Below are 17,022 nucleotides of genomic sequence, written 5' to 3' on the forward strand. Positions count from 1 at the left end.
CAATATGGAAACACCTTAAATAAATATATAGTTTTGGAAACTAGAATATGACATTCTTGAGAGGCTATGGAGGAGGGTTAGTAGATAGAAAGGCTGAACAATGCCTGTGCTGATGGAAAAGAATAGCAGCAAAAGAAAGACAGTGGCGGAATAGAGGAGAAAAACAACACAGTGTTGAACAAGGGAAAAGAAGCTTGTAGCCCAGGCAAAACTGGTACAGCCTCAATGTTTACTAGAGTATAGAGAGAAAAAGACCAGAACAAATGAGAAAAAGCTGAGGAATGGGGAGGTGGAGGGAGACAAAGAAATCCCACTCTGAGGTTTGGGTTCTTTGGCTAGTGTAGACTTAAAAAGCCTCCACATGGAGCCAAAAAGACCTACTAAGTGGAAAATGATACAGAGGATCCCGTCTTTCTCAATGTTGCTTTTCTATCAGCATCGCTTTAGTTCATTTCATTTATGCTCCCTGAGGTTCCTTCACCTTCACACTGGAATTCAATCTTGTCTATTTCTTCTTTTTCATAGCAGATAACTGCAAGAAAACAAATATATGCACCAAGTGTGGAAAGAGCTTTCTACGCTTATTGGATCTTGACAGACACAAGCTACTTCATGTAGAAGAGGATGGCATTGATGATGAAGAGCCATATAAATGTACCATTTGTGGGGATCTTTTTGCCCAAAAAACAGCACTTATACATCACAAGAGGATTCACTCACGACAGAAACAAAGGGACTGCTTAGATCCCAAGTTGTGTCTTGAGAGCCACCAGAAACTCCAACCACGAGAGAAACCACACAAATGCCAGGAGTGTGAGAAATGTTTTGCTCAGAAATCAGATTATGTGAAGCATCAAAGAATCCACACAGGGGAAAAACCGTACAAGTGCCTAGTGTGTGAAAAATGTTTCGCCTGGAAGTCAGATCTTGTGACTCACCAGAGAGTCCACACTGGAGAAAAACCATACAAATGCCAGGAATGTGGAAAATGTTTTGCTTGCAGCTCAAACCTTCTTACTCATCAAAGAGTCCATACAGGAGAGAAACCATACAAATGCCAAGAATGTGGGAAAGTGTTTGCTGATCATTCATACTTTGCAAAGCATCAGAGACTCCACACGGGAGAGAGACTGTTCAAATGTCAAGAATGTGGAAAACGTTTTGCTGAAAAGCAAGATCTTGCAAAGCATCAAAGAATCCACACAGGAGAGAAACCATACAAATGCCAGGAATGTGGGAAATACTTTGCCAGCAGCGCACAGGTTGTCAGCCACCAGAGGCGCCATACAGGAGAAAGACCATTCAAATGCCAGGAGTGTGGTAAAGGTTTTGTTTGCAATTCGCATCTTGTAAGGCATCTGAGAGTTCACACAGGTGAAAAACCATATGGATGTCAGGAATGCGGGAAATATTTTACGCAAAAACAAGATCTTGTAGGCCATCAGAGAATCCATACAGGGGAGAAACCATACAAATGCCCAGAATGTGAAAAATGTTTTGCTCGTCATTCACTCCTTACCAAGCATCAAAGAGTTCACACCAGACAGAAACCCTAGAAATACCTGGACTGTTAAAAAGGCTTTGCTTTCTAGACAGACCTTATGACTCATCTGGAGCCTGTGCAGGAGAGAAATCAAAGAAATAGTCAAGAATGTGGGAAAGGTTTTGCTTGCAACTCAGACCTTGTGACACATCAGAGGATTTACACAAGGGGAAAGCCATACAGATGCCAAGAGTAGAGGAGTGTTTTGCTGACTGTTTCTATTTTGCAGCATGTAACAGAATCCATACAAAATTAAAAAATGCCAGGACTGTGACCTGTGTATTGCTTATGGGTCAGCCTTATGATTCATCGTGGAGTCAGCACTGGAGAGGAACCATGCAAATGACATGAATGTGGGAAATAATTTTCTTGTAGTTCACAGAGGGTCAGCCACCATACAACATACAGAAGGGGACAAATACCAATACCAGGAGCATAGGAAATGCTTTGCTCACCTGTAAGATCTTAACGAAAAGCAGAAAACTCATACAGTGGAATTAAACTATTCTAGACCTGAGCAGAGAGGTTGAGGACAGAGGGATTTGTCTCATCCACAGGGCCTCCATGCATTGAAGTTGACTTGAAGGCAGCTAACATCTAGGGGAAAGTTCTGGTCCTTACTCACTCTTAATGTTTATTTGCAAATCTATTCCAGAGATAGAACTCATCAGTCTGCTCAGTTTAGGAAATGTTTTTTGGGCTAATCAGAGCAACTGTGCAAAATTCCATGTTGAAATTAAAGGCTTTCAGAAGGGGCAAAGTGTGGCAAATAACAGATGTTGCAACTTGTGAATCCTTGGCAAAGTCTCTTCACGATTGAATGTTTCAGAGTATGCTGGAGTGCCTTGTCACCTGCGGAGTGGACAAACACTGCACCATTTAGGATTGAGGATACTTTGAGAGAGAGCAACTTGCCCAAGGGTCTGAACCCTGTTCTCCAGAGTTGTATTTCCAGCACTCAAGCCACTACACCACACTAGCTTTCTTAATAGAATAAATTTGATACACTGCCTTGATTAGAATAAAGAATTAGAATATTTTATACAATATAATCAATTAAAACCGAACTTGGTTTTTTTTATATGCAATATTTCTTTAAATCATGGGTGGGCAACATGTAGTCCCCAAATCCCATGATTCCTCAAGTCTGGTCTAAAATAAATCCATCCGTTCACGATTCCTTATCATTGACTATACTTGATACAACTGATGGGAGTGGGAATCTAATACCGTTTGGAAAGCCATGAGTTGCCCCGCTTTAGATTAAAAATAAGGCTTCTCACACAAAAATGACATGGGTGGCTGTTGGATACCACTTCTTCCTTTTGGGAAAAAGCTGGTTGAGGGTTTTGTTTTGCTTTTGGTGGTCTAGAGCACATAATGCCCGGCACTCTGTTAGTGGCAGATATATACCATGTATCAGTGGTTCCCAAACCTTTTTGGGCTGTTGTCCGCCTTTGCTCTTGGACGGCAACTTTAGCAGTGGCATCAGTAGGGAGGTGAAGGGGGTGCATACTGCAACAGGTGACACCCTAAGAGTGGGGTGGCACCACTGCTCCTCACACACCTACCTTTTGGCAGAAACTGTGTGTGGCATTCACCTGCTTCCCTTTAAAATGCTTTAAGAGATGGTGGGAGTGGGGTGAATCTCAGTGGGAGGAGAAAGGAGAGGCTCCAGAATTTTTTAAAATTAAAATTTCAAATTTCAAAATTTTAATTTGTTTTCTTTTTTAAAAAATCTTTAAAAACGTCACATTTTAACCAAATCTTCACTATGTATATGTAAATACGTTTAGGTTGTGCATATAATATTGTGATTTGAAGGTATAATTTTAATTTTGCTACAACTATTAGCATTATATTCAGTGGTAGATGGGAATTACGATTTATGAGTAACATTAGTGCAAAAAGTGTTACTAAGGATTCTGTATGGTGTGAAATGGGAAGAGGTCAATGGGGAGAGGTGACACCATGAGTTACTGCATCCAGTGACACCAACCCTAGTGACACCACTGAACCTTGGTGCCCCCCAATGCCTATTTTTTTATATTAGGTCTACTGTCTGTGCAGCAACCAGCTGGCCAGTGGCATCTACCTCAGCTGTACCTGGTTCGCCACTGCCTCCTCTTCCACCTCAGCCTCTCATGTGTGAATAGGGCAGGGTCCCAGGCCTGCTTCTCTTTCTTGCCCACACCGGCCTTACAGCAAAAGGAAGGCCAGCTGGTTGGCTGGTTGGTTGCTGCTCTTGGGGTGACTGGGAGCAGTGACTGAGCAACCAGTTGAGCATCCTCATGTCTTGCAGCATAGGCCAGTGCATACCAAAGCCTTCTTGGTTGCTGCTGAACTGACTGCTCAGTTGCTGCTCCCAAAGTAACCAGGTGTAAAGGGAGAAGCTTCTCTCTAGTGAGGAAGGACTCTCAATACTTTTTCGCTGGGGCCAAGAGGAATGCAGCCAGCTTCCAACTTTTCTTCTTGGCAAAGAAATACTTTTCCAGGGCCCCCAGGAAGGGAGGTACTGTCCATTTTGTGAATCACTGCCATATGTACAAGTCAAGGGCAGGTTTAGGGATCAACTTATGGATTTTGATATGACCTATAGATAAGTCAAGGGTAAAACTTTGTTGTCATTGCTGTTGTGTGCCTTCAAGTTCTTTCTGACCCCTGTCACGGGGTTTTCTGAGTCTGAGAGTGAAAACTCAGGCAGGTAACATGTATGCGGAGTTGTGCATACCTCAGAGTTGTGCTTTGTGTTTATGTATAAGTACACTGCAGCTGTGCGTTTGGTTGTATACTGCACATTGTACAACAGCAACCAGTTGTTGACATTTGTTGCGCAACGTTGCTGTTCTGCATGGGAGAAGCATAGTGCTGGTTCAGCTTATCTCCATATGTGGATATTTAAGGGGTTACTAAGGATGAGTAGCTCTTTGAGACTTGCAGTTTGGTTGTGCCCCTTAGTAGCATCTTTTGAGTATCATGATTCACATCACTCTTGTTTTATCAATCATCATGGGTTTTATATTCCTTATATTTTACCTGACCAGGTGGACACTGCAAATGGATCCCATGTGCAAGAAAAACCCATCATCCAACACGCAGTGATCTGAAGACATCACAGTTTTGTCTTTATCTTACATTTGCAAATTTTATATGTATATTTTGTTATTTATTCCTATGCTTCTTGTATTAAACTGTATACTTAAGTAATGTTAGTCACTACTGAACTCTTGGTGAAATGTATTGGCATGTAGATGGATTTTGAAAAGTTTACCTCCTGGATTATTTCTAGATGATCTAACTGAGATATGTCATGCCTCATTGCAGGTATATCTTAAGCCCTTTGAATTAAATGTGGAAACGTGGTCCAATACTTTGAATTTCTTAAATTATTACCGGTATTTAACCTCTTGATACCCTGCAAACCTTTGAGGTGTTTGTGGGATGTATTTGATTCCTGTCTAGCCACCTTAGAGAAAGTGCAGATCTACTTAGCTAGCTATTAGTTTCTAGGACTATGGTAAAAACAAATTAAATTTACATGGATGGTTTTTGACATGGTAAACATCATGTTTTATTGAGACTGCTGGTTTAAGGTTGTCCCAGGCCCTGAGGTTTCTGCACAAAAACTCAAGACTTAGGGATGGTCCATGGTGGTATCATCAAATGTTATGCATGAAGTCCTAACCATAGTTGCTCACAGTTTATCATTCAAACACTACCTACCCACAAAACATATCTTTCTGTTTGGAAATTAAGAAAAGACATCCCAGCTAAAGGAGCTGTTCCGAGATGGAAGTGAATTGAGGGTATTATTCTGTCTCATAGAAGCATACAATTGGAAGAGACCTCAAGGGCCATCCAGTCCAACCCCCTTCTGCCATGCAGGAACTCTCAATCAAAGCACCCCCCAACAGATAGCCATCCAGCCTCTGTAAAAGACCTCCAAGGAAGTAGACTCCAGTACACTCCGAGGGAGTGTGTTCCACTGTCGAAAAGCTCTTACTGTCAGGATAATGTTGAGGTGGAATCTCTTTTCTTGCAGCTTGCATTCATTGTTCCATGTCCTATTCTCTGGAACAGCAGAAAACAAGCTTGCTCCCTCCTCAATATGGCATCCCTTCAAATATATAAACAGGGCTATCATATCACCTCTTAACGTTCTCTTCTCCAGCCCAGGGCTGGCTCATCCATAAGTGAACTAGGCAGCTGCCTAGGGCGGCAAAATTTAGGGACAGCTTGGTGGCTTTTTTTGTATATTTTTTTGGCTTTTTGACTTAATTCTCAATACTATGACGAGAGATTGGAACCTAAGTTTTATGTCATGTTTAGCTTTAACAAATCAAGGGTTTAAAATAATTATGAGGGGTGACGAGATGCCAAAATATTTCTCACCTAGGGTGGCCAAATACCTAGAGCCGGCCCTGCTCCAGGCTAAACATACCCAGCTTCCTACGTCATTCTTCATAGGGCTTGGTTTCCAGACCCTTCACTATTTTAGTCGCCCTCACCTGCTTAAGAAGACAGGATATGGAATATTTAACCTAGCCAAATTCTAGCCAGGGAGTGAATGTGTAGTAGAGTGGAGGGTGACTCCTGGCACTGCAACAACTATGACAGAAGGTGGAAGCTAAGTAAGTAAATCCATATACCCACTGGAGAATTTTTGCAAGTTTTATCAACAGATCAGCCCATCCTTGCATACTGTAGCAAGCTGTTGCTCTATTAAATGAGCTGGAGATTTGAACACAACCCTTTCCTTATGCCTATGTTCAGCTCCCCAGAACTATAGAACCAGCAGCTTTGACTCCCACTGGAAAATGACCCCATGGAAGTGGAGACTCTGGGTAAGGCCCTGAGATATGGCCATCCTCTATTTATTTATTTTTATTATTTTACACTATAGAGCACCTTAGAGGTCTGGTCATTATTGTGAAGATCCCCCAAGAGCAGCCAGATCATTTGTCCACTTTAGAGGCATACTATCTTAGAGCTGATCTGGTCTCAAAAGGACTCACTGGAGCAGGTGGTTAATTTCTGGTGCCCCAACAAGCTACATACCCCAAGATTCTACAACATGGAACCAGAGCAGTGAAAGTAGTGTCTAACTGGATTATTTCTGCACTACGGATGCAGCCCAAATGCTCAAGTGTAAAACCTATTTGCAGGAAAGCCAGTGGTTCATCCATGCTGTCAGAACAAATTGGACGGGTTTTGTCTTGCCAAGAGCCTGGCTTGCCTTCAGTCACATGGTGAGGCATGGAAATCACGGATGCTGCACATAGGCACACACAGAGAAAGAAATCATCCAGCTTTGAAAGGGACTTTCCCAAAGGAACTTGTTTAGTTTTTTTTAAAAAAAGAAATGAGGGATCTTTGAAATAGTAAAAGGGGGAAGGAGTCCACAAGAGAATGGCTGATTCTGAACTGAGTTGCAAAAGAAAGATCTGGCAAGTAGCAGAGGAGGAGCATTAGCCAGGTAAGGTAAACTACAGAGAGAAACTGGCTCTGTTGCTGAGAATTAAGATATAAGTTGACGCCGAGGGTGTATCTACACTCCATAATAATAATAATAATTGTTGTTGTTGATTTATTCCCACTAACAACAATGGCATAGTAAAATGGCGTAGATGAGGGTGCATCTACACAGTATAATAACAACAATACTACTAATAATAATTGTTATTCTCAATGCAGGACACTCCCGAAAAAGGAAGAACTTGATGAGATAAAAGATTTAAAAACCACTCATATACAAGTAAAAAACCATGCTTCTGAGTCATGCTCAAAATGGAGGACCTTTGGGAATCCCTCCTGGCAGGAGGTGGAAATGCAGGGAGCTTCAAGGTCCTTCCTCTCCTTCCCTCCCACTACACTCATCCCTCCATATTTGCGGATTTGATATTTGCGGATTTGATTATTCACGGATTTGATTAATACGTTCTCTCTAGGAATCTCTAGGTCCTCCAGTGCAACTCTATGGTCAACTTTAACTAAAGGTTGCACTGAAAGACCTAGAGATTCCTAGAGAGAATACTCTACTAGGCATTTGTAGCTCCTCCAGCACAACTTGAATTGATGGTCAGTGTCTGTTGGACGTTGACTACAGTTGCGATGACCTAGAGATTCCTAGAGAGGTGTCTTCTCAGGTATAAACATGGTGTTTTTGTTATTTGCGGTTTTTCCATGTTCATAGGGGCCTTGTGCTCCTAACCCTAGTGAATAAACATGGCTAGGTTTGTAATGCAGCGAATCCCAAACTTTGATCCTCCAGGTATTTTGGGACTTCAACTGCCAGAGGTCCCAGCCAGCTTGAACAACAGTCAGGGATTCCCAAACTTCTGAAAGCCCAAAGAATCTAATTCAGTGGTCCCCAAACTGTGCCCTTTAAGAGATTTTGGACTTCAGCTCTCAAAAGCCTCAGCCATGTTGGCCAGTAGTCTGGGATTCTGGGACCTGAAGTCCAAATCTCTTAAAGAGTACAGTTGGGGACCACTGAATTCTAATCTGTATTTAATGTAACATATGCCTTGGTGGTGGTGGTCAAAAACACACTGCTGAAATAAATCAGTTTGAGACCTCTTTAACTCCCCTGGCTCAGTGCTAGGGGATCCTGGGGACTGTAATTTATTGTGGCACCAGAGCTCTCTGACTGACTCAATGTCTCACAAAACAGTTGTCTATCTTTATTCTCCAGGATCTTGTCTATTTCTTTCATAGCTGCCCTTCCAGTTCCTAGCCTTCTTATTTCTTCACTGCAATCTCTTTCCTGATCAATGTTTGATCCAAATTATGTCTATCCTCCACAGTCATTATTTTCTTGATGCCTTAATAACTGTTCCAAATCCATAATGTTTCCTGCTAATATGGTATCATCTGCATATCTTAGATTGTTGATGTTCCTTTGTCCTGGCTTTACTCCTCCTCCTTCTGAGTCCAAGTCTACTTTTCATTTGATATTTTCTGCATAGAAATTGAATATTTTCATAATACAGTTGGCCCTCTTCGGCGGGTTTGAAATCCACGAATTGGAGCATCCATGGCTGGCCCCATCCCATTCACATCAATGGTTGTGCATGCACATGGCTGCGCCAACGTGATCACATGTACATCATGCCGCCATTAACTATAAATGGGACTTCAAATCCTGCGGTATTTGGCATTGGAACGGAACCCACATGAATATAAAGGGCCGACTGTATTTATTTATATAGTTTAACTATTTAAAATTAATAGAACCTAATTTTACTAGAGTACTATAATTCTAACAACCTTGACATTTCAATTCAAAATGATTGACAGTAAAGACATAGTTGTCCTTTCCAACATGCGGGAGATTCATTCTGGACCCACCCACCCCCGCAAATCATGAAAACCGCCAATATTGGAGCCCCATTGTAATCAATGTGGGTGCACTCCTGCATACGCACTATTATGTCCCTCCTGGCTCGCCATCCACAAAAGACCAAAAGATGTGAACAGCAAGACCGTGAATCAGGAGGGACGGCTGTGCTAACATCTTGTATACCTTTCCCCTCTCCCTCCCTCCCCAAATGCAAACATGACAGCATATACCTTCTCATTTTTCAGAGATGAAAATGCAGCCATGGTGGCAAATGGCAGGAGCCAAGGGATCATGTCTCTCTTGTGGTCAAGTTTTTCCTTTCCCCCTTTCCTGCTATTACTTTTACCTACTGAACAGGAAAATTAATTTTAATTGATTAAAGTTCTGAAGATGAAAATCATCAACAAAATTGCATTAAATGTAAAAAGACAGTCAGGTATTGTGTGACAATATATCATTCCATAAACCTAAATGAGTAGTTGGAGGAACAAATGTCTTTGTGTTGCTATTGATGTAAAAAATAAAAAGAAGCCCAACTGCTCAAAAAAAAAAAAAAGCTTCATGGTATCCGTTACACTTTTTATTAGGTAGATTAATTTTTTCCATTAATGTCACATTCCATAATTTATTTTCCATTCAGCTTCAGAAAATTTGATGACACTCTTCCAATTACCATCTGATCCAGAAGAACTTAGGAGTTTGTCAGATAAAATTAAGTTCTTGCCATGAAACAGTGAAAGGAAGTCTGAGTGGACTATACACTGGAAGACCAGAGTTTGAATTCCTGCTCAACCACAGAACTCCACTGGATGATCTTAAACTACAGTGGTGCCTCGGGTTACGAAATTAATTCGTAACGCGGCCGCTTTCGTAACCCGAAAAGCCTTCGTAAGCCGAATTGCCATAGGCGCTAATGGGGAAAAGCCGCGATTCCGTGCGAAAAAGCCGAAAAAAGCACCAAAAGTTTTTTCGTAACCCGAAAAAACATTCGTAACCCGGAACAATGATTCCCTATGGGATTTTTTCGTATCCCGAAAATTTCGTAACCTGGGTATTTCGTATCCCGAGGTACCACTGTAGTCACATTCTTTCAGTATCAAAGAAGAGAATAAGGGCAAACTCCCTCTGAACAAATTCTTCCAAGAATTCCCACTTATTGCTTCACCTAAGGGTTGTAACAAATCAGAAATGACTTAAAGACACACAACAAGCAGAGTTCTAGTGAGAAGTCAATATTCTGAGTTATTTCTCATCTCTTTACACACTTCTTTCCAAAAATCTTATAAGCTACAACCACCACTTATGAGGACAAGAGCCTACCTCCTATTGCCAACATTTGTTACGTAAAGTTTAGTATGTATTGTTGAGGCACAGGTGTCATATGTATGTGTGTGTCTGTCCAAGTCACCTGTTGACATTTGGTGATCCCATGAATTTCATAGGATTTTCTTAGGCAAGGAATTCTCAGAGGTGGTTTTGCCAATTCTTTCCTCCACAATATAGGTTACAGTACCTAGTATTTATTGGTAGTCTCCCATCCAGGCATTAACCAGGGCTGGCCTGCTTAGCTTCCAAGGTCAGAAAAGATCTGGTGCCATTAAGCAGTGTTCACTTCATCTACCAATCTTGTAACTCTGTCAAAAAAGAAGTAGGATTAATCTGGTATGAGTTGTTTGTGAGAAACCCATACTGACAATGTCTCTTCCAACTCTAGGATTCTATGATTCCCTCTTAAATTCCAATTTCTTGAATAATTCTGATTCCTCTACTTTTCTCATGTTTTTTTTTCTTACCACCACTGTTTTATCTTTATTTATTTTAAGCCAGCAAATTCTCTCACATTTGGATCCTCTAAAAATCATTTGCAAAGGCTTTCAGGTTATATTTGTGTTCTTTAAAGTTGACTCCTTAAATATATGGATCATTTCTAACATTCCTATTTCAAAATTTTGATGATTATTAAAAACAGCAGTGACAAGATTGGACACCCTTGTCTGGTACCTCTTTAATCTGAAATTGTCTTTTCCAAACTTGTAAAAGAGCCTTTTCAATACAATAAGTTTTCAATTCTACATGTGTCTTATCTTTATCATATCAAAGTTAACCATGCCGCCCAAACCTTAAATCATGACTTTCAAGTTTCAATAGCCGCTCATCTCTAAGCAAAATCTATTCCTTCCACCATATAAAATGGCTCATAATAAAATTTAAAATTAGGGACGTGTAAGCCGCCTCTTTCCTTAGCATCATATAGTGTTTAAGAAATCTGGACATTTTTCCTGCCATTCTTGTGTGGACTCTGCAGGCTCACAAGTTGTGTATTCCAACCACTCCTCACATTTCTGTGTTTTCTTTCTTGTGTTCCACAAGGTATAAACTCTAAGCAAAACAATTCCCATACTCCTGGAATTTGTATAGCTTCTCTCCTGTGTGGACTCGCCAGTGAGTTAGAAGGATTGACTTTTGAGAAAAGCATTTTCCACACTCCCGGCACTTATATGGTTTCTCTTCTGTGCGGACTCTGTGGTGACTCACATGGTTTGAACTTGTAGAAAAACATTTTGCACACTCTAAGCACTTGCATGGTTTCTCTCCTGTGTGAACTCTCTCATGTCTCACAAGGCTTAAATTTGTAGAAAAACATTTCTCACACTCTAGGCATTTGTATGGTTTCTCTCCTGTGTGGAGTGCCTGGTGGGTCACAAAGTGTGAACTGCGGGCAAAACACTTTCCACACTCCTGGCACTTATATGGTTTCTCTCCTGTGTGGATTCGCTGGTGACTCACAAGGTTTGAACTCTGAGCAAAACATTTTCCACAGTCCAGGCACTTGTATGGTTTTTCGCCTGTATGGATTCTGTGGTGACTCACAAGATTTGAACTGTGAGCAAAACATTTTCCACATTTCAGGCACTTGTATGGTTTGTCTCCTGTTTGGGGTCTTTGGTGGTCTAAAAGAGAGGACTTGTGAGCAAAACATTTCCCACACTCCAGGCATTTGTATGGTTTGTCTCCTGTGTGGCTTCTTTGGTGGCTCAAAAGAGATGAATTGTGAGCAAAACATTTCTCACACTCCAGGCATTTATATGGCTTGTATCCTGTGTGGGTTCTTTGATGGTCAAGAAAAGATGATCTGTGAGCAAAACATTTGCCACACTCCTGGCACTTATATGGTTTTGCTCCTGTGTGGATTCTCTGATGGACTATAAGTTCCGACTTCCGAGCGCAACATTTCCCACACTCCTGGCATATGTATGGTTTCTCTCCTGTGTGGATTCTGTAGTGGCTCACAAGGCTTGAATTTGTAGAAAAACATTTCCCACAATCCTGACATTTGTATGGTTTCTCGCCTGTATGTACTCTCCGGTGCCTGACAAGGTATGAACTCTTAGCAAAACATTTCCCACATTCCTGGCACTTGTATGGCTTCTCTCCTGTGTGGATTCTCTGATGGACCACTAATTCTGTTCTGCCAGCAAATTGTTTCCCACATTCTTGGCATTTATGTGTTTTCTTTCCTTTGTGGACTGCTTGATAGCTCAACTGGGGCAACTTGTAATCAAAACCTTTTACTGAGGACTTACATCTAACGTCTTTGTTCCCAGCACAGAGTATCATGTGAAGCACAAGTGACATATTCTGGACAAAAAACTTCCCACACACATTGCACTTGAAAGCTTTATCTCTGGTAGAACCTTCCTCCTCTGTATGGGCTTTCTGGTGTCTGATAAGCTCCCATTTGTTTCCAAAACACTTTCCACACTTGATGCATAAGTTTTTCTTACTCAAGTTATCTGTTGGGGAAAAGGAAAAAAATTAGAAAATAATCTTTCCTCAGTGTGAGTAAAAAGGGCTCTCAGGGATGGGGAAAGGAACTGAAAGGAAGGGGGCAGTACTATTGATCACAGAAGCTTTAGGAGGGATGTCTGATGGAAGGGGGATCCCCAGTTGGCTTTCAGTGGATTTAGGACTCAGGAAAGATGGAAACTGTTTGACTACCCCTAGATCGTCTAAGGCAGTGGTTCTCACCCTTCCTAATGCCGCAGCCATTTATAACCAGTCACCTCATGTTGTGGTGACCCCCAACCATAAAATTATTTTTGTCTCGGTTCCTAAGACCATCAGAAATATGTGTTTTCCGATAGTTCCTAGGGGACCTCTGTGAATGGAATTTGGCCCCCAAAGGGGTCGCAACGCACAGGTGGAGAACCACTGGTCTAAGGCAAGAGTGTGCAACAGGTGCTGCACAGGCCACCTATGTTCTAACCGTGCCTGGTTTTTGATTGTGCCCTCTTCTCTCTGGGGGAAAGGGTGTCCGTTGTATTTTCACATTAAATTATGTGGGTAAGAATTTACTTTGCTACAAACTATGTTGCCACATCTCTATTTCACTCCCCCAATATCCAGTTTTCTCCCCTATGTCCAGTTAAGGTTGGATTTTTGTGCTGCAACACAGAAGGATTCATGCCTCCTTCCTCACAGCATCCTACACTGGATGGGAGAAAAGAGGTGGACTTTTACGTCTACAGCTACTCAGTTTCTAATAAATGTAGAGGCAGATATATTATACAGAGAAGTAACTTTTAACTGGATATTGTGTGATGCCCTGTCTCTATCTAAAGGCTGAAGCAGACAGGCCAAAAGGAGTGGACAGAGACCACACGGCCCACTTTCAAAATGGGCTGCCGCCATGGTCCCAAATGCCCTTTAGCTACTCCTTTTTGCCATTCCTTTAGCCAGTAGCTTTGGGACAATTAAGGGAGCCCTCGGCGCTGCTTCTGGACGTATTGGGAGCATGCGTTGTGTAAATTCCATGCACCTAAAGTGTTTGGAAGCCACCTTATTTGGCCTGTCTGTTTCAGGCCTCACTCAGTAATCACACTTCATGGATGAACCAGAAAGAGTACAGTATACTACAGCAGATCAGCACAGTTATACATCTGTTGCCAGAACTGGCATTTAAAGATCACTTTCACTATTAAAAATCTTTGCAACACTACCACTCCAAACTGCCCACATTCTTTTCCCAGGCTGAATGATCTTGACTTACACAATACACCTCAGTACGTGTTACAACAACTCCCCCACCCCACAGAAATAGGCCTCTGCTAGCATGGCTACAGAATAACATAAAGCAGATGGCAGATGGAACCTAGAGGGCAAATAATGTCCAGTCCCCCACAAACAATCTCCCCCTGCTCCATAAAATAACAGAATGTAACAAAAGAGCAAAATGTGTATTATCTATCTATCTATCTATCTATCTATCTATCTATCTATCTATCGGAACACCATTAACAAAAAGCAATGAAACCCAGACACTAGGTAGGCTTGTCAGGGTACACTTTGTAAGATTTCTTAATCAGTCCAGGTACCTTGATATGAACATCTGACACCCATTCTGAATGTCCATGGGGTAAATCTTTCCACTGTAAAAAGTACTGTTAATGTATTTTACCCTCAATATATCCCATAATTAGAAGCGACGGGTTCAAGCTCTCTAAAATAACAGCATTTAGGGACCTATGATGGGCTCCCCCTATTATCTGGGAAACACAGCTGAAGCAAATAGTCTCCCCTCCAGGTAAACAAAAGATCCAAGATGTATTGGGTTGGGTTACATTTGTTGGTGGATCAGCATCACAGAGGAGCAACAGGGATTATTAAAGTCAACTGCTCAGTGAAGGGCCAAGTTTGGGGAAAAGGTACAAAGCTTCACGATCCTTCCACATGAGGTTATAAAAATTCCCAGGGTGCCATAAGGTAGACACAGAGACTGGGGAGCTGCGTGGCTCACCGGGAGAGCCTGGCTGCAGGAACAATACAGGCATCCAGACTCTCAGCTTCCCATAAACATCCAAGATTTAGAACTCTATGTATAATGTGGGTAGGTTAGAAATGTTTAGTCAAGTTAAGGGTCTATGCTCTTTTTAATCTCAGCTGAATATGACCTATGTTTGTAATTTTGCAAATACTTTCAGGTAATGTCTGAGGAGAGGTGTCTTCATGTAAAAGATACCATTTTGCTAATGCAGATTGTTTGCTTAGAATTAGGGTTGCCATAACCCGGTTGCAACCGGGTTTTTCTCGGTTTTGGCTGCACCTGCCCGGTCACGGCATGGGTGCAGCCAAAAACCGGGAAAAGCCCGGTTGCAGCGGGGTTGCTGGGCAACCCTGGGGCGCTGCCCTCCTCCTCCTCCCCCGCGCATGGTCGTGCGGAGGAAAGGAGGGCAGCGAGGCCTGAGGTGGAGGAGACTGCAGGGAGGCGCGCCCTTGGCGGCAGCCGCGCCAACCTCCCCGCCTCCCTGCAGCCTCCTCGCCCTCCTTCCTGGCCTCCTCGGGGGCCAGGAACGAGGCGAGCCCGCGGCGCTCGCCGGGGGGGGCTCCTCGCCTCCTCTGGTCCCTGCGGGGGCCAGGAACGAGGTGAGGCCCCGATCCTGGCCTCCGATCGTGGCGGAGCCCAGGCGGGGAGGGGAAAGCCTCCTTAAGTGGAGGCTTCCCTTGCCGCTTGGCCCTCCGCTCCCTGCCACGATCGCGAGGTAAAATGTAGGACATAATTTTCAAATGTAGGACACATTTGTGTGTCCTACATTTGAAAATTATGTCCTACATTTTCCCGGTTTGGAGGTCCGCGCTATCGCAACCTACTTAGAATAAAAGCTTCCTTATCAAGATCTCCTTCCTTCCCACACTCTTTCACATGCCTTGGGCTCAGAGAGAGAGCATGTACACACATGCATACAGGATTCTCATGTCCCACAAGGGAGTGAAAAATCTCTGCAAAGTCAGAGGTGGAGGAAGTGCAAGTCTGAGCCCTCAGTAACTTCCCACTGTTTACGGGGTCACATGGGGTAAAATCAATGAGTGGGGGCAGATAAATGATCTTCAAGGGTTCCATCTCCTCCTCAGGAATAGTAGCAAGATGATGCAATAGTGGCAGGGGACCAGTGTTGCCAACAAGCCTCGAAGATAATTCCCGGAAATGTTTGTCCAAAAACCCGCGGAATCCCCCCAGATCACACGGAATATTTAGTCACTATTCCCGGAAAATTCCCAAATGTTAAAATGGCCAGATGTTTTGCAATAAACGTAAACAAATTGAATACAAAAATTGTAACTTATTCAACTCTCAAAATCACCATTGAAAAAACAAAGAATCTTCAGTCCTTTAAAGATCTTTATTTTGACATGAAGGGGTTCAAAAGCTTTGTGCCAAATAGAATGTGTTTCGGCTGCAACCGCACTGCAGAAAAATCCAGTTTGACACCTTTTAAATTGCCATGGCTCATGCTATGGAATCCTGGAAAATTCTAGTTTTCGGAGACATTTAACCTTCTCCTCAGCAAACCTGGTGTGACAACAAACTACAATTCCCAGGATTTCATAGCACTGGGCCATGCAGTTAAAACAGTATGAAACTGATTGTCCTCTGAAGTCTGGAGTAAAGATGCGCCTGAGTTGGGTCCAAGACACCTGTGCAGAATAATCCAGTTTGAGATTGCAGTCACAAACTGGATTATTCTGCAGTGTTTTGGACCTTCGTTTATAAAATGCTCAAGGTCCAATCCATACTGCAAGTAATCCAGTTTGAGACCGCTTTAACTGCCCTGGCTCAGTGCTAGGGAACCCGGGGAATTGTAGTTTTGTGAGAAAGAGCTCTGGTGCCACAATGAACTACAATTCCCATGCATCTGAAGATGTATGCTTAAATCTAGGAAAGCCATGCTGCCAACTTTTCTTTCAGTGAGACTCAAAGGTGTTTACAAGATCTCTCTATCATCATCACCATTATTATCATTATTAAATCAAATGCAGCTGAAGAAGTGGACTTAAACTGGCAACACTGATATCCTGTAGACCATTCTCTGGGGCTTGGATATGGAAGCCTGCAGCAATTCCTTTGTTCAACCAGGGAATCCTGGGAAGTGGATTTTGTTTGTGACATGTTGAGACTCTGCTTTTACCGGCAGCCAGGGCTCCATGCATGAAATTCTGGGGCTTGGTGGTTTGTTGGGGCCAGAATCCCATCACACAGGAGCCTTGCATGTTAGAAGCAGTGCCAAACTGGATATTTCTGCAGTAAGGATGGCAATGGAAAAGAGAATGAAAAAGAGAACCACAAAACAAAATTCTGGGA

The 17,022-nt window shown here is 42.5% G+C and overlaps 2 protein-coding genes across 2 annotated transcripts in view; one reads left to right on the plus strand and one right to left on the minus strand.

The window, feature by feature from the left end:
• LOC121922022 (zinc finger protein 271-like) overlaps positions 1-3,155 on the plus strand; it is a 35,558-nt gene extending 32,403 nt beyond the window's left edge. The window contains exon 6 of the mRNA XM_042450894.1: positions 792-3,155. Within this exon, the coding sequence (XP_042306828.1) occupies positions 792-1,556 (765 nt within the window). The 3' untranslated portion in view covers positions 1,557-3,155. The remainder of the gene's footprint in view (positions 1-791) is intronic.
• The window catches only part of LOC121921951 (zinc finger protein OZF-like), a 43,148-nt gene that overhangs the window by 10,557 nt on the left and 15,569 nt on the right, over positions 1-17,022 (minus strand). The window contains exon 6 of the mRNA XM_042450730.1: positions 11,322-12,679. Coding sequence (XP_042306664.1) covers positions 11,322-12,679 — 1,358 coding nt within the window. The remainder of the gene's footprint in view (positions 1-11,321; positions 12,680-17,022) is intronic.

The sequence above is a fragment of the Sceloporus undulatus genome, chromosome 2, assembly GCF_019175285.1.
Source record: "Sceloporus undulatus isolate JIND9_A2432 ecotype Alabama chromosome 2, SceUnd_v1.1, whole genome shotgun sequence".
NCBI classification, from domain to species: domain Eukaryota; kingdom Metazoa; phylum Chordata; class Lepidosauria; order Squamata; family Phrynosomatidae; genus Sceloporus; species Sceloporus undulatus.